General features: G+C 42.6%; 1 protein-coding gene across 12 annotated transcripts in view; it reads right to left on the reverse strand.

Moving 5' to 3' along the window:
* Positions 1-391: 391 nt before the first annotated feature.
* tenm4 (teneurin transmembrane protein 4) overlaps positions 392-20,807 on the reverse strand; it is a 159,138-nt gene continuing 138,722 nt past the window's right edge. For all 12 annotated transcript variants that reach the window (XM_069534265.1, XM_069534264.1, XM_069534263.1 and 9 more), the window contains 5 exons: positions 18,404-18,639; positions 13,402-13,698; positions 10,614-12,228; positions 7,458-7,600; positions 392-3,388 (listed from right to left, as the gene is read on the reverse strand). In XM_069534265.1, the coding sequence (XP_069390366.1) occupies positions 2,630-3,388; positions 7,458-7,600; positions 10,614-12,228; positions 13,402-13,698; positions 18,404-18,639 (3,050 nt within the window). In that variant the 3' untranslated portion in view covers positions 392-2,629. The remainder of the gene's footprint in view (positions 3,389-7,457; positions 7,601-10,613; positions 12,229-13,401; positions 13,699-18,403; positions 18,640-20,807) is intronic.

A 20,807-nucleotide genomic window follows, 5' to 3' on the forward strand; every position in this document is an offset into this window, starting at 1 on the left:
TTCAACTTGGTGAACTTCGACCAATGACATCGAGTGTGTGTACGTGCCCTCATCTTGGGATCTCTGCTTTCACATCGTTTTCTTCTTCTGTTGTGTAATTTTGGCTCAACTTCCTGCAAATGCCCAAAAGTTTGAAGCTATCCAGAAAAGGGTTTTCACGCTGAGAACAAATTATATTATAGTTTAACTAAATCTTGGTCAGTTAGTCTGGACCAGGTCTGCACCATTGTTCGACGCATCTTACACACCTGATGTTTTGGTTTGGGCTAAACCAAAAAATTCAGAAGCCCTGGATCAGACAAGATATGTTTGAATTAGCTCTAAGAGAAACTCATATGTCTCACGTCCATGTTATGTGGAATATACAGTAAATAAAAGAAAATACAAGAAATAAACACAAAATATTCCCTTTATTTTTTTTCTACCTTAAGACTACACAGGGTCACCGATGTAGCTCTAAGAGGTATCTACATTTGCATTTTATTTACAGCTTACTTTGATGCCTTCATATTTACATAGTCAAAGAGAAGCGCTAAAAACACAGTGTTGAGAACAAACCGAAACTCAAAATGAGTCCAAAACGTTAGAAAAAGATACAGTCTTATGACGCAACAGTTCTCAGTGCAATATTCCACAATGCAAATATCCTTCATTCATATAAGGTTGAGCATACATATTTTTTTTTTTTTTTGGAAACAAAACGTCACTTAATCAACCAACAGCAGAAAATGATAAAAAAAAAAAAAAACGTGTACTGTTTGCTTTAACGTTTGTACAGATTGAGACACTCAATCATGCTCCCACCACCTCTACACACACAAACAACTTTATATGTTTGATGGAACAAACGATGAGAAGAGTGTGCAGTGGCTTGGCATAGTTACAAAAAAAGTACCAGGAGTCAAATCCATTTCACAATTTCCAAAATGGTCTTTGACTCCTTCTCACTTTTTTCACATTAAGCGCATTTTTGAATGCGCAGATTTTTCAAATTGTCCTTTGCGGTCTCCACTGAGGGGGTGAACACACGTGTTTAAGAGCTAGATTGTGTCCACCTGGGCTATTTTCAAGGTTGCCGTGTATAAACGACCTTTAGTCTGTAAACGGGAGCAAGGAGACCTGCAGGTCTGATGCATTTCAGCCAGCGATGGGACCAAGTGGACCCGCATTCTGGGGAATGAAAGCACTTTCGGATGCTGACCTGTAGGCAGCTCTTAGGGCAAAGGCAATTTGTATCTTTCACCTCAACCACAACAGAATGCGGAGCCTATCCATCTCCGCAGCCAATGTGTTAATGTGGAATACATCCCTAATGAGACTGGTTTCTTTAGTCATCTTGTTAACTTCTTAAACATATTTTCAATCTGTATCCGACTGGTCATCGTGGCGAGGAATACTGACTCAAGCTCGATGATAAAACAAACACTGCATTTCATATGAGATCAGTAGAACGTAGCTGGTCTAATAAAAAAACACAGTAACTGATTTAACTAAACCACCTGTCATAGTTTATTCCATGTGTTGAAACACCCTTAAGTATTGTTCAAGTACAACAATTAACAATAAAAGGGACAATAGTTCACATTTTCTTTAAATTCACATTTGTTATACTGTTAATTCATATAGCTATTTATAAAACAAAACTAAAATGTAATTCAAAACCATTCCTGTAAAATACTTTTTGTCGTTTAATACACACATGAACGCCACAGTATTTTCGTTGGCTCCTCGCTATTTTCATAATTGAGTTGATTGACCACAGTCAAATAAAAAAGGACAATTTATTGTTTTCTTTTTCTCTTACTTGGATTAAAAAACGATTCCAGTCAGAAAAAAAAACCCACGCATGAAATAAAAAAAGTAACCTCATATCCCTTTGTTGGCTTCACCATACATTGTAAGCATGATTAAGCAGTTTTGTTAATTTTGTAGTTCATGGAGAAGGCGGTCGACAAGCACGATCAGGACAGAGCCTTCCACGCCAGGACCGCGGATGAGCATCAGGCCTCCTCTTCAAAAATGACAAGACATCACAGGAATGAAGGTGCCTTGACAAGTACAGCTCGTGGTGATGAAGGGCTCTACCACCAACAGAAATCTCTCTCATCATTTATGGATGACTGGGGCTATGAGGGTTTCAAGTATAAAAAAGAAGTGATTAAAAGAGAAGGAATCTCCTTGGCTGAGGCGCAGAAAAGGCAGAATGGAGCAAGCTTGTGAATAACAATCTGCAAGTCTGGCACCGGAGTGAGCCAGTGAACAAAATGCATTACCAGTACTCCTCTTGGATTCCTTTGAACAGAATCACCATCAGGGATGAGGAAATGGAGTCACAAAAATAAGTCACAGACATCGCAAATTTTCATCCTCTAGCAGCCGCACTTGAAGGGCAAAGACTGTTAAAGAATCTTCACAAGGAGAAGGGCACTCTTCTATTAATACAGTGCAACTGATTGCAACCATGTTTTTTCTTTTTTCTTTTTTTTTTTTTTTTTAGTTTTAACAGTATTTTAAAAACCAAGTTGAGCACAGTCAAAGAAAAAAAAAAGTGGTCATGTACACAACTGTCTTTGGCAAGAAGTCCCATGTCCTACATGTGAGTCCGTCCCTGCAGAGCCTCATGTTCATGTCACCTTCGGCCCATTTCGCTCTGTCTCATGAAATGAATGTTGTTGACACTGTCCGCCAGCTCCGGGTACTGGTCAACCGAAACCACGTAGTATCCGTCGTAGCCCTGCACCTTCCCTGAGCCCAGGAGTTGTTGTTTCTCTCCCTCGGTCCAGGTTCGCGAGCCCTCCTCTCCGTCCCTCAGTCTCTGGCGCTCCCGGGCCCACGCCTGGGTGACAGCTCTCTGCCGGGCCAACTCCAACACGCGAGCCTTCTCCTCGTCCACGCTGCTGCCGTATCGCGTATTCAGACACAGGGCGCCATACTGCAGCTGGATGTCAGTAATGCGCCTAGTCCTGCCATTGAGAACTGTGTTGACCTGAGACACCGTCACATTGACGCCGGTCTCTAGCGTGCGGCGGCCCACCGTCATGCCAATGAGGGCCAGGTCTCCCTCCACTGAGCCCAGTTTGACAAAGTAGTGTGTGTCTGTGCCTGTGATAGTGAAGTGCAGGTCTTGAAGGTAGAACGCGTCGTTCAGCACTGCAGCCATGCGGCGCCCATCTTCGTTGGCTAAGCTGATGATGTCAGTGCTGATGCGACCTTCTCGGATGGCGAATTTCACCCCCTTCCCGAAAATTGAGCCGCCAGAGGCAAAGATCTTCTTGCTCTCCGATTGAGGACATCCGGCACTTTTGGATCTGTAGATTTGGCCAAAACGCTCCAGCTTCACAAAAGCCTTCAGTTGCCTCTGAACTTCACACTGAACGCCCAGCAAAGACTGCAAGACAAAGACCACACACATTTATTCATTTAATATTTATAGACACACAGCCTTTACGTACACGGATTAAAATATAATTTCTGTCAGATTGACACAATATCCCGCCATAGCTTGTTTGGAGACGTTCTTCTTGACCAAATATTCACCTCTGATTGATTCACTCTGACCGTTCAGACTTAGACCAGAAAGGTCACAGTGCAGTTAGTTTCTTTTTTTAATCTTTCATTCAGGATATAGTTACAGTTCAGTCTTTCATTACTTTATATCATGGACTGTATTGATCGCCCCCTGGTGGCTGGCTGCTGTATAGATAATAAATCCTCAATGTTAGAGCGAATTTGGTTTTAATTAGCTCATTTGTTATTTGATGATATAAAACTTCCTACATAGTTAGTCTGCAGGATAAATAAATAGAAAACAGGTCAAAATAATCATCCACTTATATAAGGTTGACAGATGCGACCAATTGGTATAAGGTATAATAAAATCTTACAGGTGGTACGAAAAGACATCTCACATGTGGATGAAATATCTTAAATACACAATGTGCTGTATATAAATCATTCTGTAATTGTTTCACATTCATCATCAGGAGCAAACCACAAATCTGTGATGCTTTGAAGCCGTTAATGAATCACACACAGTGGAGGTATGGGCAGGGGTGTTGCTCAGCAAATGCAAATCTCTCTGATCATTCGTGACAGGCATGATATTTTCAAAAAGGGTGAAATTAAAGTCTGCTGACGGCCGTGCTGCACCAAATATGAAGCAGGGATCAGTTGGTAGCTCGTGTACGGTGTGGATCTCGTCCCCTGCAGATGGATGTCTGAGTTCACAGGCAAAAACATCATCAACATGAAAAGCTGTTGCTGTGGCGAAAAGTAAAACGCAAAAATGAGGAGTGGAAAATGCTAACTATCCCAATAGGGACACCTGCTTTTCTCTCTTCAGAGTGTGTTTACATGATCCGGTGCGGCCCATCGATACAAATCTAACTGTTTACACTGCAGTTATTTCCGATATTAGATTCTGCCTTGGTTTAACACAGCTGGAAGTTTCCAGTGCCTGGTGTATTCTGTGCAAAGAGCAGGACTCTGATATATGCTAATGCTTCAAATACAATAACCGCAGCGAGCACAGCAGAGCTCCTGACACGTGCAGCAGGTAAACAGCATGCTGACGTTTTTCAAAAATGCTAATGTCGTGCTTTTACAGGCCACGTCTCTCTTCCTGTGGAGTTAACTTTGTAGTTATAGTCTCATGTGGCATCACAGGAACTCGCTGTTGCTTCTCACTGGAATATGCAGCTGCCGCAGTTGACAGATGTGCATCAAAGGTGGCGTGTTTAAAAAAAACAGTTTGTAAAAGGGAAGCCCGTCTGTACTCCCAGACAACTACTGTTGACCAATATTTTACATAATATTATATTACCATGCAAATGAAAGACAAACACTCGGATCTAACACTGGAATTAAATTTTATTTTCCAGTCGAGTGGTTGACCACAACTTAGGGATCAGCGACCCCAGCGGTTTCGTCCCCTGAATTTTGACGCTCCCGGTAATGAGTGTAAACAAGAACGTTCCCTTCAACCAAACTTAATCCTCTGTCCTACTTATTCTCAACAAGAGACACTCTTCGGGAAAAGAGAGACATCTTAGCGATATGAAATGGAAGCTGGCCAACGGTGAGACGATCGCCTGAACACATCTGTGCGGCACAAAAAGGCTGCTTAAAGGCTGCCTTCTCGCCGGCGCCCGAGATGAGAGGCTGCGAGCGTACTGAGGAGTTTTTGTCAACCAGTCACATTCAAAGTCCTCCTGACAGTTTTCTTATTCTGTCTCACTGTGCCTCCGTTAGACGGAGACTGCAGGCCGGGGGACAGGGTGGGGCTGAGCTGTGTACAGTGACGAGCATATCTGCCCCCCCGCTCCTTGCCGTGACACCACATCAGATCCTGCATGAAGGGGAAACATATGACAGTGAGGGGGGCAGCTGTGCTCTCTGTCCCCTGACGAGCGACGGCCTGGGGGGACACTTCAGACCATGCCACTCCATGTTTGTTTACCGTGCCAACAGTGTGACCTGGTCAGACGTCCCGGAGGCATCAGGAGGAACGGGGGCAACGTCCTCCACTTTAGTCAAACAGCCTCCCGGGACACTCCCAGAGAGGCATCATTCACATAGCATGGGGCGCAATCAGCCTCCAGCACAAGCCAGAATGAGAGATCAAGCCTTGTGCAGCACAAACCTCATCTGTCTGGCCGCTCATGGCATTTTTCAATCTGGGTGTGGATTCAGCAGCGCGGCGGACTAGAGGCTTAAATGAAAAGCCACGGAACGGCAGGCGTACTTTTCTCCTGTTTAAAATAAAATAAAGTGCCAAGGATGCGCAGGATATACCATGTGTGGTTTTGAAGCTATTTACGCTTCAAAGAATCTATATTTGATTAGGCTGGTGTGGCCATCTGCAGTGAGAATCAACATGACATTAACCAGCACAGAGCACGAATGAATGAAGCAAGAACTCCACATAGGGAGAAATCAGGCCTGGGCACGTACGTGGGTTAAAGCCTCATTATCTCAATCTTTCCTAATATACCGTTTACAGTTCGTACTTCAGAGGCTGACGGACGAGCTCCCTCACAAACACAAGCAACATCTTAAAATCTGGGCTGACGCTGCTATTTAAAGCCTCCATTAGAGGATTTTTCAGAGATATCACAGTCGATCACAGATATTCTTGAACACATGCTTGAACGGCTGGGGCAGAAAAATTAGCTTTCAGGAAATATTATCATATCAACTTGTGCTTAGTGTTTCGGAGTGAGGCAAACTGAATATGTGACTAATTCAATTTAGCAGGACACAAGTCCTTATAAACCAGAACGGTAGGAATAAAATGTATGCAACCTGGTGTATCTTGGCTCGATGTGTGAAGTTAAATTATGGTTAAAAAAAACAGAAACTGACATGTTTTAAAAGAGTGATGTCTTTACTGATTAAGAAATGCAAAAAGCTAAATTTGCCTTCTTAATCATCACATATGATGAAATGATCAGCTCTGACTCAACCATTGATAAAGTCAGAATTGCAAATGCCTCAAAAAAATAAAGTTTTGCATTTATTCTTTCTAATCTACAATTCTATTCCATCACACAGTATCTACTCTCTCATATTTGAAATGGAAATTGCCGGGATGTCTTTGGATTGAATTCGATATTCACTCTGTTGCTGCTCCTTTGTAGATCGGAACCTTGGGTGAGTTCAGAGATTCTCTGTGGACTGTCAGGCACGAGCAAGTCCCAGGGGGCTTTAACAGTTACCCCCACTCCCAGAAGCTTCTACGCTAGATGAGGACATAACTGGACGTTTCTACAACTGTCTATTCTGTTTTATTCTTTATCGCTGCTGCTTCTTCTGTTCAATATGCCTGGTTGGATCTCCTGTTTATTATGGATGGCTGGTCAGATCAGAGGTCACAGATTGAGATAACCTTGTATTCTATCATAAGATTTTAGGCTCATAAATAGACAAGAACATATTTTTTTATAACAGCAAATCCCTGCTGTGTTAAGGTGGCAGCCAGAGTGTCGCTCGACATGACTCTGACCTCCTGATGGGTGGCATTCACCAGTCAAGCTGTAACCAAACCCCAGACAACAACATTGGCCTCTTTAATAATTCAGGGGAGTTGGGGGCAACTTAAAAGGGCTGATAAACGTGGGAATCAGAGCATGTCTACTACTCCTCAGACCTTGGCTAACGGTGTAAGACTGAGATGAAATCAATGGGCAGTGGTGGAGGGAATCGAGAGCGAATTTCCCTAATGGCAGGACAATTACAAGAGCTGTTTAGCCTGACCCCATTCCCCAGGATGAGGATGAGGGGCAGGGCTCACTGGGCTGTGTTTTGGCCTGATAGCTGGCAGCTCCTCCGGGAGTCTGGGTTACATGGAGCATGTCTATTCTCTAACCGTGCTGAAAAGGGGGAGCAGGGCAGAGGTGGAAGAGGGTGAATCTGTGGTAAGACACGGAGGAGGAAGAGGTGACAGTGACTTGATTTACCTTGGTGCTATCCCACTCCTGGGTCTTGATCTGGGTCTTGACTAACTCGTAGGACGGCTCCATGGCCTCTGTGTTTGGTTTTCGATAGCCGGGGATGACGTTGTACAGTTGGAAGCCGAAAGTTACCAGCCAGCTGTTAACATCTGCAGAGGAGGGATTGGAACAAAAGATCAAACAGTGATGTACAAACAGATGATCTGTATAATTAAAACCAGTTACTGAGTATATGCATGTATGGTTCGGTACATAAATATCACAATGGAGTATGTTTTTTGTTCTTCTATTTTTAAATGAAACACTAGTTTACTTTAAGTCTATAATACTACTGCAACTAGCTGCAAACTACCTTGACAAAAGTTAATTCAAAAACATTGAAAAGGGGCTTGAATTCTTTCAGCATGTCTTTAAAACCTGTGTTCTGCTGCTGCTATAGAAACACCTATGGTATTTGTTATTTGAGTGTGGACACTGAACATTTTGAAATTATATTTGGGTTTGGGTTGGATTCAGTCATGTTTGCTGGGCTATCTACTTGACTTTTTACGCTGCACGAATCTGTAATTAGGCAAAACATCGGGCTTGGATCTGACACTAAATACTGAATTTCTGTCGGACTGGGTCGGGATTGAACAGAAAATGACTTAAAAAATAGAAAATGAAATCAGATGTTTCATATCAAAGTTTAATTGTGTTAATATATCTTCTTCAGTTTAACTCCCTTGTTATCAATTAGAGCAATATTTTTTAAGTTGGTAAACAATTTCCTTTTTTCAGGGGTTTTCACTGCATTCGGAAAGTTTCAAATTGAGTTCTGCACATGTAGTATGCCTGTACCATCACACCCCTGTATATACAGTTATAGGGTTATACTGTGCATGTTGAACACTAAGGATTCATTTGACAGTGGAGATTTTGCAGTCAAGTGCTTGTGTCCTTAATAAACTCCTCAGTTGCTCGGAGCACTTGATTTGTTTGTGGAGGTGGACAAGCTATAATAAACACTTCACAGACTCATGTCCACTCCTGCAGGTGCCACACTAATGACACACAGCTGGGGCCCACAAATGCCAAAGTGATATCTGCGAGTGTTTGCTGTGCTGATGATTACATACTGTAATTTGATGTCATTTCAAAGCAGCCGAGACATCGACGCAGGATTTTCTAAGGACTCAGCAGGATCTTCTGCTTAAATATATATTTTTTTCCTCTAATGAGAAAGTGACATGTCTGAAATGTCAAATCCGTGCGATCCTTTTAACGCGGGTCATCTAATAGCAGCTGCGTTTGTAGGTGCAGCTGCCAATTCCTGGTGATAAGTTGTCATTAATTCTGAGAAACACAGAAAAGGCGACAGACATGACTGGAAGATAATAAAAGAAAAGCGTGTTACTTCAGAGCCATTTGTTTCGTGCCCCTTTCAATGTGTGTGTTATGGACAGCAGAATCATTGCCTTGACACTTTTGGGGGTTAAGTTTGTGACAGACTGGCAACGCCACACTGTCGCACCTGACAAAGCTTTTTTAATTAAGAATTTGTTTGAGGACAATGAAAGGGCCTCGGTAATTCAGTGAAAAGAATGGAAATGTCAGTGCCATCAATCACAATTGAGACGGAGCCACTACAGTATATCTAACAGTCTGCTTAGCATTCTAATGCCAGTCGGCCCCTAATGGTGGACTGTGAAGCCGAGCGCCTCTCTGTTTGGCAGAAGGCTAAATGGCTTTGTTGATCAGAGAGCAGGAGCGAGCTGGAGAGCAACCTGCACAAAGAAGTGACTGTTCTTCTAATCATTGTCTACAGGTTAATAAATGAAGGATGACAGGTTAAAAAATGTCATTATTTCACAGCCAGCATGAGCATTATTGAGAAAATATCAAGAATCAACGGAGAGAATTATATATCACAGTTGTGCACAAGATCTGGCTGAGGTTGTTCGGTTGAACCGCAGTCGTATTCAGTGAGTGTCCTTAACAATGCTGTTTAACTTGCAGCCAGAGAGGTTGATGCGACCGGCCCTGGCTGACGTTTCTATGGATCTATTGTGCTCTGCTTCTCCGCTGGGGTGCTTTCACTGCCATTTACCTCCTCCTTGCCACAAAGCAACACAGGACGATGTGATATTTCTAGGAAGGGACCTGAGTGTTCAGCAACAGAGGGGAGGTCGCTTTGCCGTACAGCATTGTTCCCTTTGAGCACTTTCAAAACCATAGCCACTGGGCACACGCATGCAAAGCAACACGCACATGCACGCAGACAAACAGCAGAGCAGAAAAACAAGCTCTGTGTCCCAGTGAGGAAGCTATTGGAAAAACCCTCTCTCCCACACTGCACTTCTATTTTCAAATTTAATTTTGGCAGGATTTGTTCTTCCATTTGTGGCTTGTTGTTTAGAATAAATAAAAATTCAGCTCCTGAAATGAGAAAAGTTTGCAGAACTGGGAGAAAAAGGAGTATCACACAGGTCTGAGGCTTAAAGTGTGATCCCACCATTACGTTTAATTTCATCTACAAAGATCCACTATATCCACCAAGGCCCAAGAGTCCCTTTATTAAGAAACCACATTTATATTTACTAGATCCAGATTTTATCTTTTATCCTTCCCCTAAATATGCCAGATCCATGAATTATTCTCTAAGAAATCAATGTTAAAGATGCAAAACGCCCTATTTGCAAGGTTAAAGAAAGCACATCCGAGAATCCTCCCCCTGAGCTGGGTTCTTTCCTGACCAATACCACATCCTTCCACCAAGTGTATTGTAATAATCCATCCAGTAGTTTTTGTGTAATCCTGCTAAATAACACATAAAACGAAAACATAACCTCCTTGGTGGAAGTAATGATATGATTCTAGTAAAGCTAACTTAAAAAACTGCCATTTACTGTATATACTCTGCTTCAAACTTATCTTCAGTTACAGCTGAATACTTTACAGAAAATCCTGCCTCTAAGTAGACTCTGCATGAAGAGTTAAGATTTTGGCCTTGACAAGTTTGCTGCTTGCTGCTTTGCAGAGGATGGCAGCTGTGGTATAAGAAATTTCAGTTTTGATACCTGTTAACACATTTATTTAAACTTCTCTGGGTTGCCAAGCTTCCATCCTCTGCGAAACAGGTTGGGTAGATATTTCTCTCTGTTGAACAGGATGTGAACTCACCAGTCATGTAGCACTTTATCTCCTCGTTGTTGCTCAGAGGATTGTTATTCTTGAACATGTACAAGTTGAATGGCACGATGTGGTTGCTGTTGAGCCGTTTCCAGATCTCGTGGTTGGGCGTCGTCCAGCGGCCAGCCAGGACATCGTAGTCCCGTCTACCCATGTGGACCAGTTTACTGAGAGGCTCATACAGGCCCCCCTGGTAGCCAATTATTAGCTGGAGGTTGGGGTTAGTGTCGAGGTAAACCTCCCCAAAAGCTGTGTGGAGAACCTGTTTAATCATCAGGCCTGAGCCACTGAACACAGCCAGGGGGGTGCCTATGTTATCACAGGCCACATAAAACTCATCCCCGCTGCTTAGCTCCATGGCGAACAGGTGTCCCTGCAGGTCATAGTACAGAGAAGTGATCTCGGAGCTGGAATGATTGTACATGTGTGTAACCCGAGTGGGGCTGGATAAGTCAGCATAGAAGAACTGCAGGTGATGGCCTGCGCTGCTCCTGCTCGAAACTCTCCTGCCCAAGCCGTCGTAGCGGTATTTGATGCTCCAGCTGCTCACTTTGTTGTACACTTTGATCAGCAGGCCGGCGGAGTTGTACTCAAAGTATTCATTTCCTCGCTGCTTGAGGAAACCGTCCTCATCCATCCTGTACTGGACGTCTCCCAAGCGAGTGATCCGGTCTCTGATATCATAGCGTAGTGGCGTGAGGCGTGCACTGTTTCCAGGGCTGAGGAGATGCAAGTTGCCATTGAGGTCGTAGCTGTATCTCCACAGAGGTTTGTCGTTGATGGAGACGACCTGCAGCTGACCGTCCGCGTCATACTCATACGTGTAGCGTGTGGTGTTGGCATAAGGCCCAACTTTCAGCTCCTTGGCCACCACTCGGCCCATGTTGTCATACTGCACCATCATCCAGTACATGAGCGAGCGAAAGATCTCATATTGTACCTCCTTCACCCGGCCGTAAGCATCAAAGTGCTTAGTGTGGGTCATCACGGCCGTGGTGATTATCTGATTGATGTCGTAGTAGATTACCCCAAATTTGCCAAACTGCTCAGTTTTGCCGGACACGTCGTCATAGCGATACAAGTCGATCGGCAGAGGGGTCTCATTGATGACAGCCTGCATGCTTGTGACTCGGAAGCTGTTGTCATAGACGTAGTCAAATCTAGCGTTCACCATGCCCTCCTCGCTGAATCTGAAAATCTGCCGGTCAATCAGTGGGCCGATCTGACGGTAGCGGATGGTGCAGGTGAAGCCCTCGCTCTGCAGGTTGACCGTCTTCAGCATGCCTGCCACCTCATCATAGGAGAAACCGATGCGAGTGGTGTCGTAGAGAATCTCCAGCAGCTTGGCCAGCTTGCCATATTTGTAGATGACCCTGCGGCCCGTGCCCAGGTAGGTCGTCTGCAGCAACTGATCGTTCTCACTGTAGTCCTGGAGCACTGAGGCGTTACCTTCAGGGGGACGGTAGGTGTTTCTGTAGTAGCCGATGGAGCGGGAGGTTTCCAGGGTCTGCCGTGCCACGTTGGGCATGGTCACAGAGGAGAGTCTGTCGTTTTTGTCAAATTCAAAGATGTACTGCCTCTGGCTGTAGAGCAGTAGTACCATGGACTGTAAAGAGGCAAGAAAAAAAATACTCTGAGTAATTTCATTTATAATTACATTTAACTAGAATGGCACACAGTAGAGCGAAAACCTCCGCCAAGGCCCAACAGTCCTGTTATGAAACCACAGTTAAATTCATTAGATCTTGGTTTTTCATTTGAATCTGCACCAAATTGCACAAAATAAAAAATAAAAAACAAAAAAACACTATCTTGCAATGTTAAATCCTGGATTCGCCCTCTTATCTGGATCTACAACACATTTTAAATGGGTTCCTTGTTGCACCATGCCCCATCCCTCAACAACATTTCATAATGTTATTTTTACATAAACAAGCAAATATAGAAATAAAGTATATTATATGATTTATATCACACAAAAAAATTACAGCATACTTAGGTTAAAGTAAAATTGAAACTTGAAACCTGTGAATGTTCCAGTCACTCAAGCTGACCAAGGATGAACAAAATGTAAAAAGAAACAACATATCACGTTTGCAAGTCTGACTCAGACCAAATTTAATTTCCATTTTGAAAGTAAGGGTTGTTGCTATTCCTCCAACATTAGGATTTTCCTTGAGAGATTATCTCTCAGACAAGCTGCTACTTGTTTCTTGGAGCTTTTGATTCAAACAGTATAAAAAGGAAAATCAAAGGTGTTTCTTGTCATTTTCAGACAAATAAATGAAGTCTTTAAATTTGTTCTGTGTTTGTCACAACATGTGACCGTCATCTCAGCAGTAAGAGGTTACTGAAAAACCGACGATAAACAGTGGACAAGGTGACGCTGTGCTATTTTCATATTCCTCGTCTACAGTGGAGAATCGCAGCGCTTCACCTTTTCCTCAACAATCTTGGCTTCAATTAGTAAGTAGAAAGTGACATTTCATTCTCACAGGTTGAACTCTGCTGTCAGACTAGAACAAAGTTGAACATCCGTGCTGCACCAGACAGGTTATAATTACAATTCTGCTGATATCTGTTCTCAAGGCTGATAATTCGGCACAAACAGTGCTGAAGTATTACAAGTTAACTTTTAACTCCAGTCTAAAGATTCCCGTCAAGGTTCTTGCCCCAACACATCTCCACATTTTAACGGTACAACTTGTCCCCATCATCTTTTATTACATTTTTTATCTTGAAACCATTTAATCAACGTTATAGTGCAAACAATTCGTACCTTCTCAAGGTATGTGTAGCTCCACGATTTACCATCAGCGAATATCTGGGAGGTGATTCTGCCGTTCTGGTCATACTCCATGCGAACAGACATGGTGCCTCTCTGGATACCGGCCACATGCCCCCCAGGGGAGTAGGTGACGTTGACTCCATTCAGACGACTGCTTGGCGCCCACAGAGTGGGCCGTCCAGCATGGTCGTAGTGGATTCGTAAGGTGAACTTCCTGTGGTCATCATAGACCTTTTCTGTTCTGGTGATTCGATCAAAGTCCAGTGACAGCAAGTTCCTGTTATGAACCTATAGAGGAGAGGAAGCAGATAATAAGAAAAATGTAATTAGACCACATCAGCTCCACCACGAGGGAATAAACATGTTTGGATGCTTGAAATGAGAGGAATTGGTGCCTGGCTCCTCCAAGGTGGGACCTTATGAGGAGAGCTTTAATCACAAAGTGATTATTTTATGTTCTTCTTTCTTTTCAGAGCTTTTAATTACAGCAGAGAAGCTGTATCTCAGGACTGCAGGAGCCACTGAACTGATGAAATTATAAGAATTACCATATTTCTTTGTTTGTATAAAAATTCAGCAGTATTAGGGGGAGTATGCCTATTCATGCACAAAACATTAGAGTCACATTGATCATTAAATTCATTTTCCCTGCTCACTGAAAGGAATTACCCGGCGCAGATGACTCTCATTTTATTTAGCCATTTCTGTAAATTGGGAGAAAAAAAATCAATTCTCCTGCCGTGTGACTCAGAAGATTGTTTAAATGACACTTTGCTTTTTTTCGCTCTTTTGACTGCGTGAGGCTGCACACAGTGACCCTTCGATCAGAGCCAAACAGTGCTCTCAACAGTGTCTGGGTCAGAACAGAGACAAATCCACTGTCTTCCACTGATTTCAGACACTGAGCTTTCTTCTGAAATTATGTGGAGGGTCTGACTGTGGGAACACTAACGTCCGAGTCAGTTGCTCCGGACATTTTCCTGTGTTGTTGTGAATGCGCCTGACTGAGCGTTATATGGAATAATTGGAAAAATTTGCTTTCGGGTCGGAACAAACTCAGAAAGTCTACATCATTTTACAAACAGCTCTAACTAGTAGCTTATGGTGAGAGCATGTTAAATGTTATACTTTTGCGATTTGCAAACTGTATATCAGTCACAGTTGATTCTTTTTCTTTGCTCTTCATTTAATTCAAATATTAGAAAGAGGTGTCAAGGTGTTGGTTGAATGTCTAAACATATAAATACAACAGATTTTGTTTACGGTGTTTTTTTTTTACCATATTCCAACAAAAAATCTAATCAAAAATACAAAGTTGGAACAACAACCCTACAACCGAGGATATAGGACCTTTAAAGGACTATGTGAATGCACAGTGACCCCGCTGCATAGTTCGTATGTGAAAGGCAAACTCTGGAAAATGTCTTGATCCAGTTGTCTGCAAAGTTTCTAGAGTTATTATCTGAAAATGGCTCATGTTTCCCAACAGCCTCTGTGAGCAGAAGCTAGTGAAGAAATACACAAAGAGAAGAAAAGAAAAGGACTTTAGGTTGTAGGTCAGAGTGAATCCTCAAACAATCACTTACTTCATGTGGTAGATTTTGGAAGATGTCTCTTAAAACTACTCGGATTCTGTACTCTAGTCATGTTTTTTTCCGGTGTGCTACCATTTGGCGAGCTGAAATACTTGGCAAGGCTTGAAACCATCTTAAGGCGGCTCAGAAAGCTGCTTCTGGCTGCCGCCCAGACACATGCCACGGCGCAGGCCGAGGTGGGTTTGCTGAGAAGCTGCACTTTTTCAATTTCATGTTGGGAAAAAGGATGCTTAGGTCTCTCATCTGTGAAGGGACAATTACACCAGAGGCAATTAAGGTCACTGATACCTAATTGAGAGGATTACGTTGCACTAAAAGCAACAGATTCATGAGGAAAACGATTGTGTGGTGTGTGAGTAGCACAAACAATCTGATCCCTGAGACTAGAGTGGGGGGTCTAGGAATAGAAAGGTGGCTCACATTTGTCATTATCCTCTATTTTACCTTCACATACAGACTTCACTGACAGAAAAGAAATTGCTACACTTGTTAGGACATTTCTTAAACTACTTAGATTCTTACAGATAAGTGAGTAAGGCAGTCATAGGCAGCACAGGCCCGCCACCTGTCTTACAAGATTGTGTTGAGATTGTTCACAAAATAAAATAAGGTGTAAGAGAGAGAAAGTTCCAAATGCCAGAATCGGGTTCGCCAAAGACTCAACAGGGTGAAAAAAAAAAAAAAAAAAAAAAACTCTTATAGCAGAGTTCCCACAATCCCTCGAGAATGAAAACCCACTCAAGAGGAATCATTTTAAATTGGACATCGACTCGAAAATGAGCTTCTAAAAGAAAGGAGACATGTAGGGAAAAAAAAGACTATTACATTACATTAGACCCAGAATATTACATCAGATCTACTCAAAATAAAACATTACAGACAACGTCTCATCTCTCAATCAATACAAGCAACGATGTTGTCGAGTGACATTCTCAATCTGTCGTTTTACCAGTGAAAGTGTCTTTGAACAGTTTCATGATTAATTCAACAATTACTCGTTCTTCAAAAACATCAGTTTTGTTTATTCTATCACTGCAATCAAAGAAAACTCATTCTAAATTCTCTAATTTCATTTGTTGCCATCTTGTACTTCTTTTGAACAAACAGCCCAACATTATAAGACGCTGTGATGAGACAGAGATATCAGCCAAGTATTCTTATGTTTTTATAACTTAAAATAGAAACAATGGCATGTTGGTTATTACCAAAGCGCCCGCTCGAACACTACGACCTGCTTTAAGGTATACGGCACACAACAAGGTGCCAAAGTTAGCAGCTATAGCTCTAAAAGATTAGTAGCTTGACATTCTCAGTACGGACATCATGGCAGAGCAGCCGAAAAACTGAAGAGGAGCTTGGTCAGAGGAAACAAAGACGAGAAACAAGAGAACAAGAAGAATATCTGAGCATTTTTATCAGAAACTAAATCATAACTTCTGCTTGTTTGCTGTGACCTGGTCTCCCTGCTTGATGATGGGCTGTGTGAGAAATGTAGAGGTTTAGCAAGTAAGTTTAGCAATTTGATTTCTGCAATAGATTTGCAAAGAATCACTGTCTGATCCCAAAAACCTTATCAGGTTCTTTGTCTTCTGAGGTGGCAGGTTTCTTAACACTAGCTCAGACTACAACTCTAATTTACTGGAGTTAAATTATTCCACCCAACTGTAGGGGTAGCCCTAGTATAACAGAGAGCAAATCTTGCCTTTTGTCCCTTTAAAGCGTTTGAAGATTCTTGCTAGATTAATGTACACACTACTTTAAGAGGAGGGCTTTCTTCTGAGGAGATAAACCATTATTGTGCCTTGGCGGCGTAAATCATGATCACTGTGGTGAGGCAGGGTGTCACTGTGGAGGGGGACAAACGGAGCACTGTCAGAAACCCACTTACCCTGAGGACACGAGGAGCAGAACACGAGCACACGCACGTGTAGTTCCACAATGTAACAAAGTTTACAGTCTGATAAACAAACAGCAACAACCTAAATGCTTTGCTCTTTGCGAGAAGAACAAGGATCTGTGCTTTGCTCCTTTTCCCATGCATCACTCTGCTCTGCACACGAGACAACCCCCTGCCTCACACAGTGCCTGCCACACACTCACCCAGCCACCCACATAATATCACTTGACATGCCACTCAAGGTCGCTCAATGATCCCAGCTCTGTTCATCCCCTCTGCTCTCGCCATTAGGCTGCTCCCATTTCCTATCTCGCCCCCTGGGCCATTGTCTGTAACATACATTAGAAGCTTTCACTTCCAAAGGGACAACAGGGCCATTAAATGAACAGCCAACGACAGACAAAGTGGCACCTCCCCATTAGCTGTGTCACCTCCCAGGGAATGTGGAAGACAACTTAAACCAAGTTGTTATTTGCCTGGGAAACCCAAGAAAAACATAACAGACAATCAACCGGGATCCTTTACTGCTTCTACAGATATCCAGATGTTGTATGATTAAACATTAATCGAACGTAACCTTGGGAAGATGAATGGAGAGAAAAATAGATATGTCAGCCAATATATGTGAATTTGAAAAAGAATTGGCAATGATTCCTAACTTGTCGTTATCAAACCCCTTCTAAAGGGGTTTTCATATTGACAAAAACATAAACACAGATACCAATCTGTCTGTGAAAGCCTCATATTGGCTGATTTTTATCGGCCAAGCTTGAGTCACTGGACACTTTCAGATGAAAGAAAAGAAGTCTGAGTTAAAAAAATGCAATTTGTGTAGTGTGAAAAGCTCTGATATGATTCAGGAAGTTAATTTTGTAAAACATCTGAGAGACCAATAAATCCCAAACACTGCACAGCACTTTATAGATATGATATATATATTTATGATATTTTAAATCTTGCAAACTTATCGCAGTGAAAATAATTTACTGGTTTGTGTCAATAATGATAAGATATAAACAATAGAATTACATTATGCATGTTAAAATTAACAATGTGTGTTTGTAAGTGATATAGATGCATTGCATTGTGGCCAGATTCAGTTTTCTTTCCTCAAATGATTTTGCATTTTAGACCCCTCATGACACATTGCAATGCAAAATGCTGAGTCATTTGTTCAAACCTAAGATAAAGGCTGCTTCAATCATATTAAGATTCATTTGGAGACACACAGCACAGTCAGTCTGAAAGTTGCCCTCTTACAAACTTCTCCAGTGAACAGGTTCTATATGTGTGAGCCCTCAACTCAGACTTATGCTGAAGAATGCAGAAGTTTTTCATTCAGGGATAAATTGCAGAGAGTGCGGTCACATCCTGGAATTCAATTCCATTTTGAACCAGATAGAAATTTTCCTCACCCTCATCCATTTTTAAACAGTCACCTTGTGATCCTTTTAAAGTGTGTGTGAGCACCAGTCACTTTTAGCGAAGCTGGCACGCTTACCCTTAATCTGCGTCCATAAACAGTGACCTGGCCGCGGGCCTGCTCCTTCCTCTGCCTCCACTCCACTAGGTTGAGGCCATTGTCGATGGCCAGGGTCACGTTCCTCTTGCTGACTGTGGGGTTGACGGTGCCAGCCAGCAGGTGGGGCTCGGTGTGCAGGGAGACCTCCATGCCATTGGCCAACACTAGCCGCAGCGAGCCATCCAGGCCAATGAAATAGCTGTTGCGTACTTGATCTGCAGAGGGAGCATGGGGGAAAATGATTATAATTAGGATGGGAAGGAGACACACAAACACACAGAGCCTCTTTGCAGCTGATGTAGGAGGACTAAATCTAATATTCATCCCGGTCAGACACAAACATAATGACCCAAAATGGCTGCTCAGCAAAAAGAAAGCCATTAACAGCAGTATTCAACTGAACCCCTGCAATAATATTGGGTCTGTGACAACAAAGATCAATAGTGAGAGGTTTCCCAGCGTCAGTAAAGTTTTACAGCTGTTGCAGCAGCCTCGAGGATATGGAAGAATGAAAACTATCAAAGATTCAAGCTTGCCTGTGGCCACAGAGAAAGCAGGGCGAAACAGCAAGAACACACACACACATGCACGCACGCACACACATGCACAGACACACACACACTCAGTCACACTCAGGGGATAAATCTGAGCCTGTCTGTTACTGTCCCCAGGTGACGACAGCCTGTGTTCCAGCTCCAGACCAGTGACTAATGTTTCCACTGAGCATCTCATGTACATTCATCAGAGATGTCTCCTTCTCGCCTCCTATCAGTCGACTGACAGGGACCAGGACGAATATTATTCTCATTAAGAGCAAAGCCAAATTAATGGCTTGTCAAACATTAAATTAATTAGTAGACTTCATTTAACAGAAGGAAAAAGAAAATCAAAACATTGCACTTTAATTTTCTCATGTTGACATGTCAGGGCAAAGTGGCTGTGACGATTTCTTTATTAATCACAGAGAATAACAATGAACTTCACAGGATCCGAGGCCGTTTCGTGTTTTGCTCTTATGCACCGAGCGCCACAGGACACATTGTGATACTGAGACAAGAGAAGTGGGCGGAGGAGGCAGGGATGACCTTGCACTGGCCCTCACCTCGCTCCATCATGCAGACACCTTGGACGGTTGACCGAAAGGCCTCTGGGACACACCCGGCCAAAAGGAGGCCTTTGAGACCAGATGAAGCTGGAAATACTGCTGAACTGGGATGTTCGTGCTAATGCATACACACAGAGCATCAGGGGAAGGATCTGACCTGTGCTGACATTTAAATGGGGCTGTAGTCTGCTTAAAGGAAAACAAATGATAGAACAGCACACCTGACCATCATTCTGAGGCTCAGTATTTTCAATTATCAAATACAAATCAGGACATTACAAAATAACTGTCAGAATAAAGAATTAAAAGTGTGATGGACTGAATGTTAAGATAATTATGACGTATTGAAGACTGAAATTAATTCTATCAAATTTGAGATTTTTTTTACGACCCTGCAAACCTTAGTTAGATGAGAAAATTAAATAATACAGTTGTAGTTCACTTAAATTATTATTACAGTAACTGTTCATGCTACTAACAGCTACTCAAGTGGAATATGATGATATTATTCCACACTTGGATCTCAGTTTGATTGATGATTTCAGTTTCATTTCATTTCAATATTATATTCAGCAGTATATTCACATTTGAAAAGTCATGTTTGGCTTTTATATACAATATATTTTATGATCTTGTGATGAGTCTTCACCTGGAAAAAAATTAATCTGCAATCTTTTGAATTTTATGGTTATCAGCTTCGCATAACGACACAATTAACCTTGCGGTGCGTTGAAGCTCGCACGGAGGAGGACAATCCCATTAATAGATGACCAGGAAGGAATCAAGGCAGTGCATGCATGTGTTATGTGATCACCACAGTTGCAAGCGTACAAAGCAGACAACAGTGAATTAATTAACAGCAGAGTTCCTGGCGCCGCTCCTCTCACAAGCAGATGTCTAAGACAAGGTCACAACGCGGAGGTGACCGCTCCTTTGTGCAACAGTGGAAACTGGAGAGTTTCATCTTCTGTCGCAGTGAGTCAGTGGGACAAGAGGGTGGAGGACACATTCAAACACAAATCAAACATTAGCAGGTATAAGGATGCGGGTGGAGCAGGTCCAGAAAATCACTAGGTAATCAGAACAGAATCTGTCCATCCTCTGTCTGCATCTCTCGCTAATTGTCCAAAACCTGGAGGGCCTGATATGGACAAGCAGGGCTGTGTTTTATGACAGAAAATCAATTCAATTTTCCATTTTGGTAAATGGAAGTTGCACAACGTATTTTTTATTAAAAACAGAGCCGCAATAAATTTGACTGTGGAAAAGCTCTGTGAC

Source organism: Paralichthys olivaceus, chromosome 11 (genome assembly GCF_024713975.1).
Source record: "Paralichthys olivaceus isolate ysfri-2021 chromosome 11, ASM2471397v2, whole genome shotgun sequence".
Lineage (NCBI taxonomy): Eukaryota > Metazoa > Chordata > Actinopteri > Pleuronectiformes > Paralichthyidae > Paralichthys > Paralichthys olivaceus.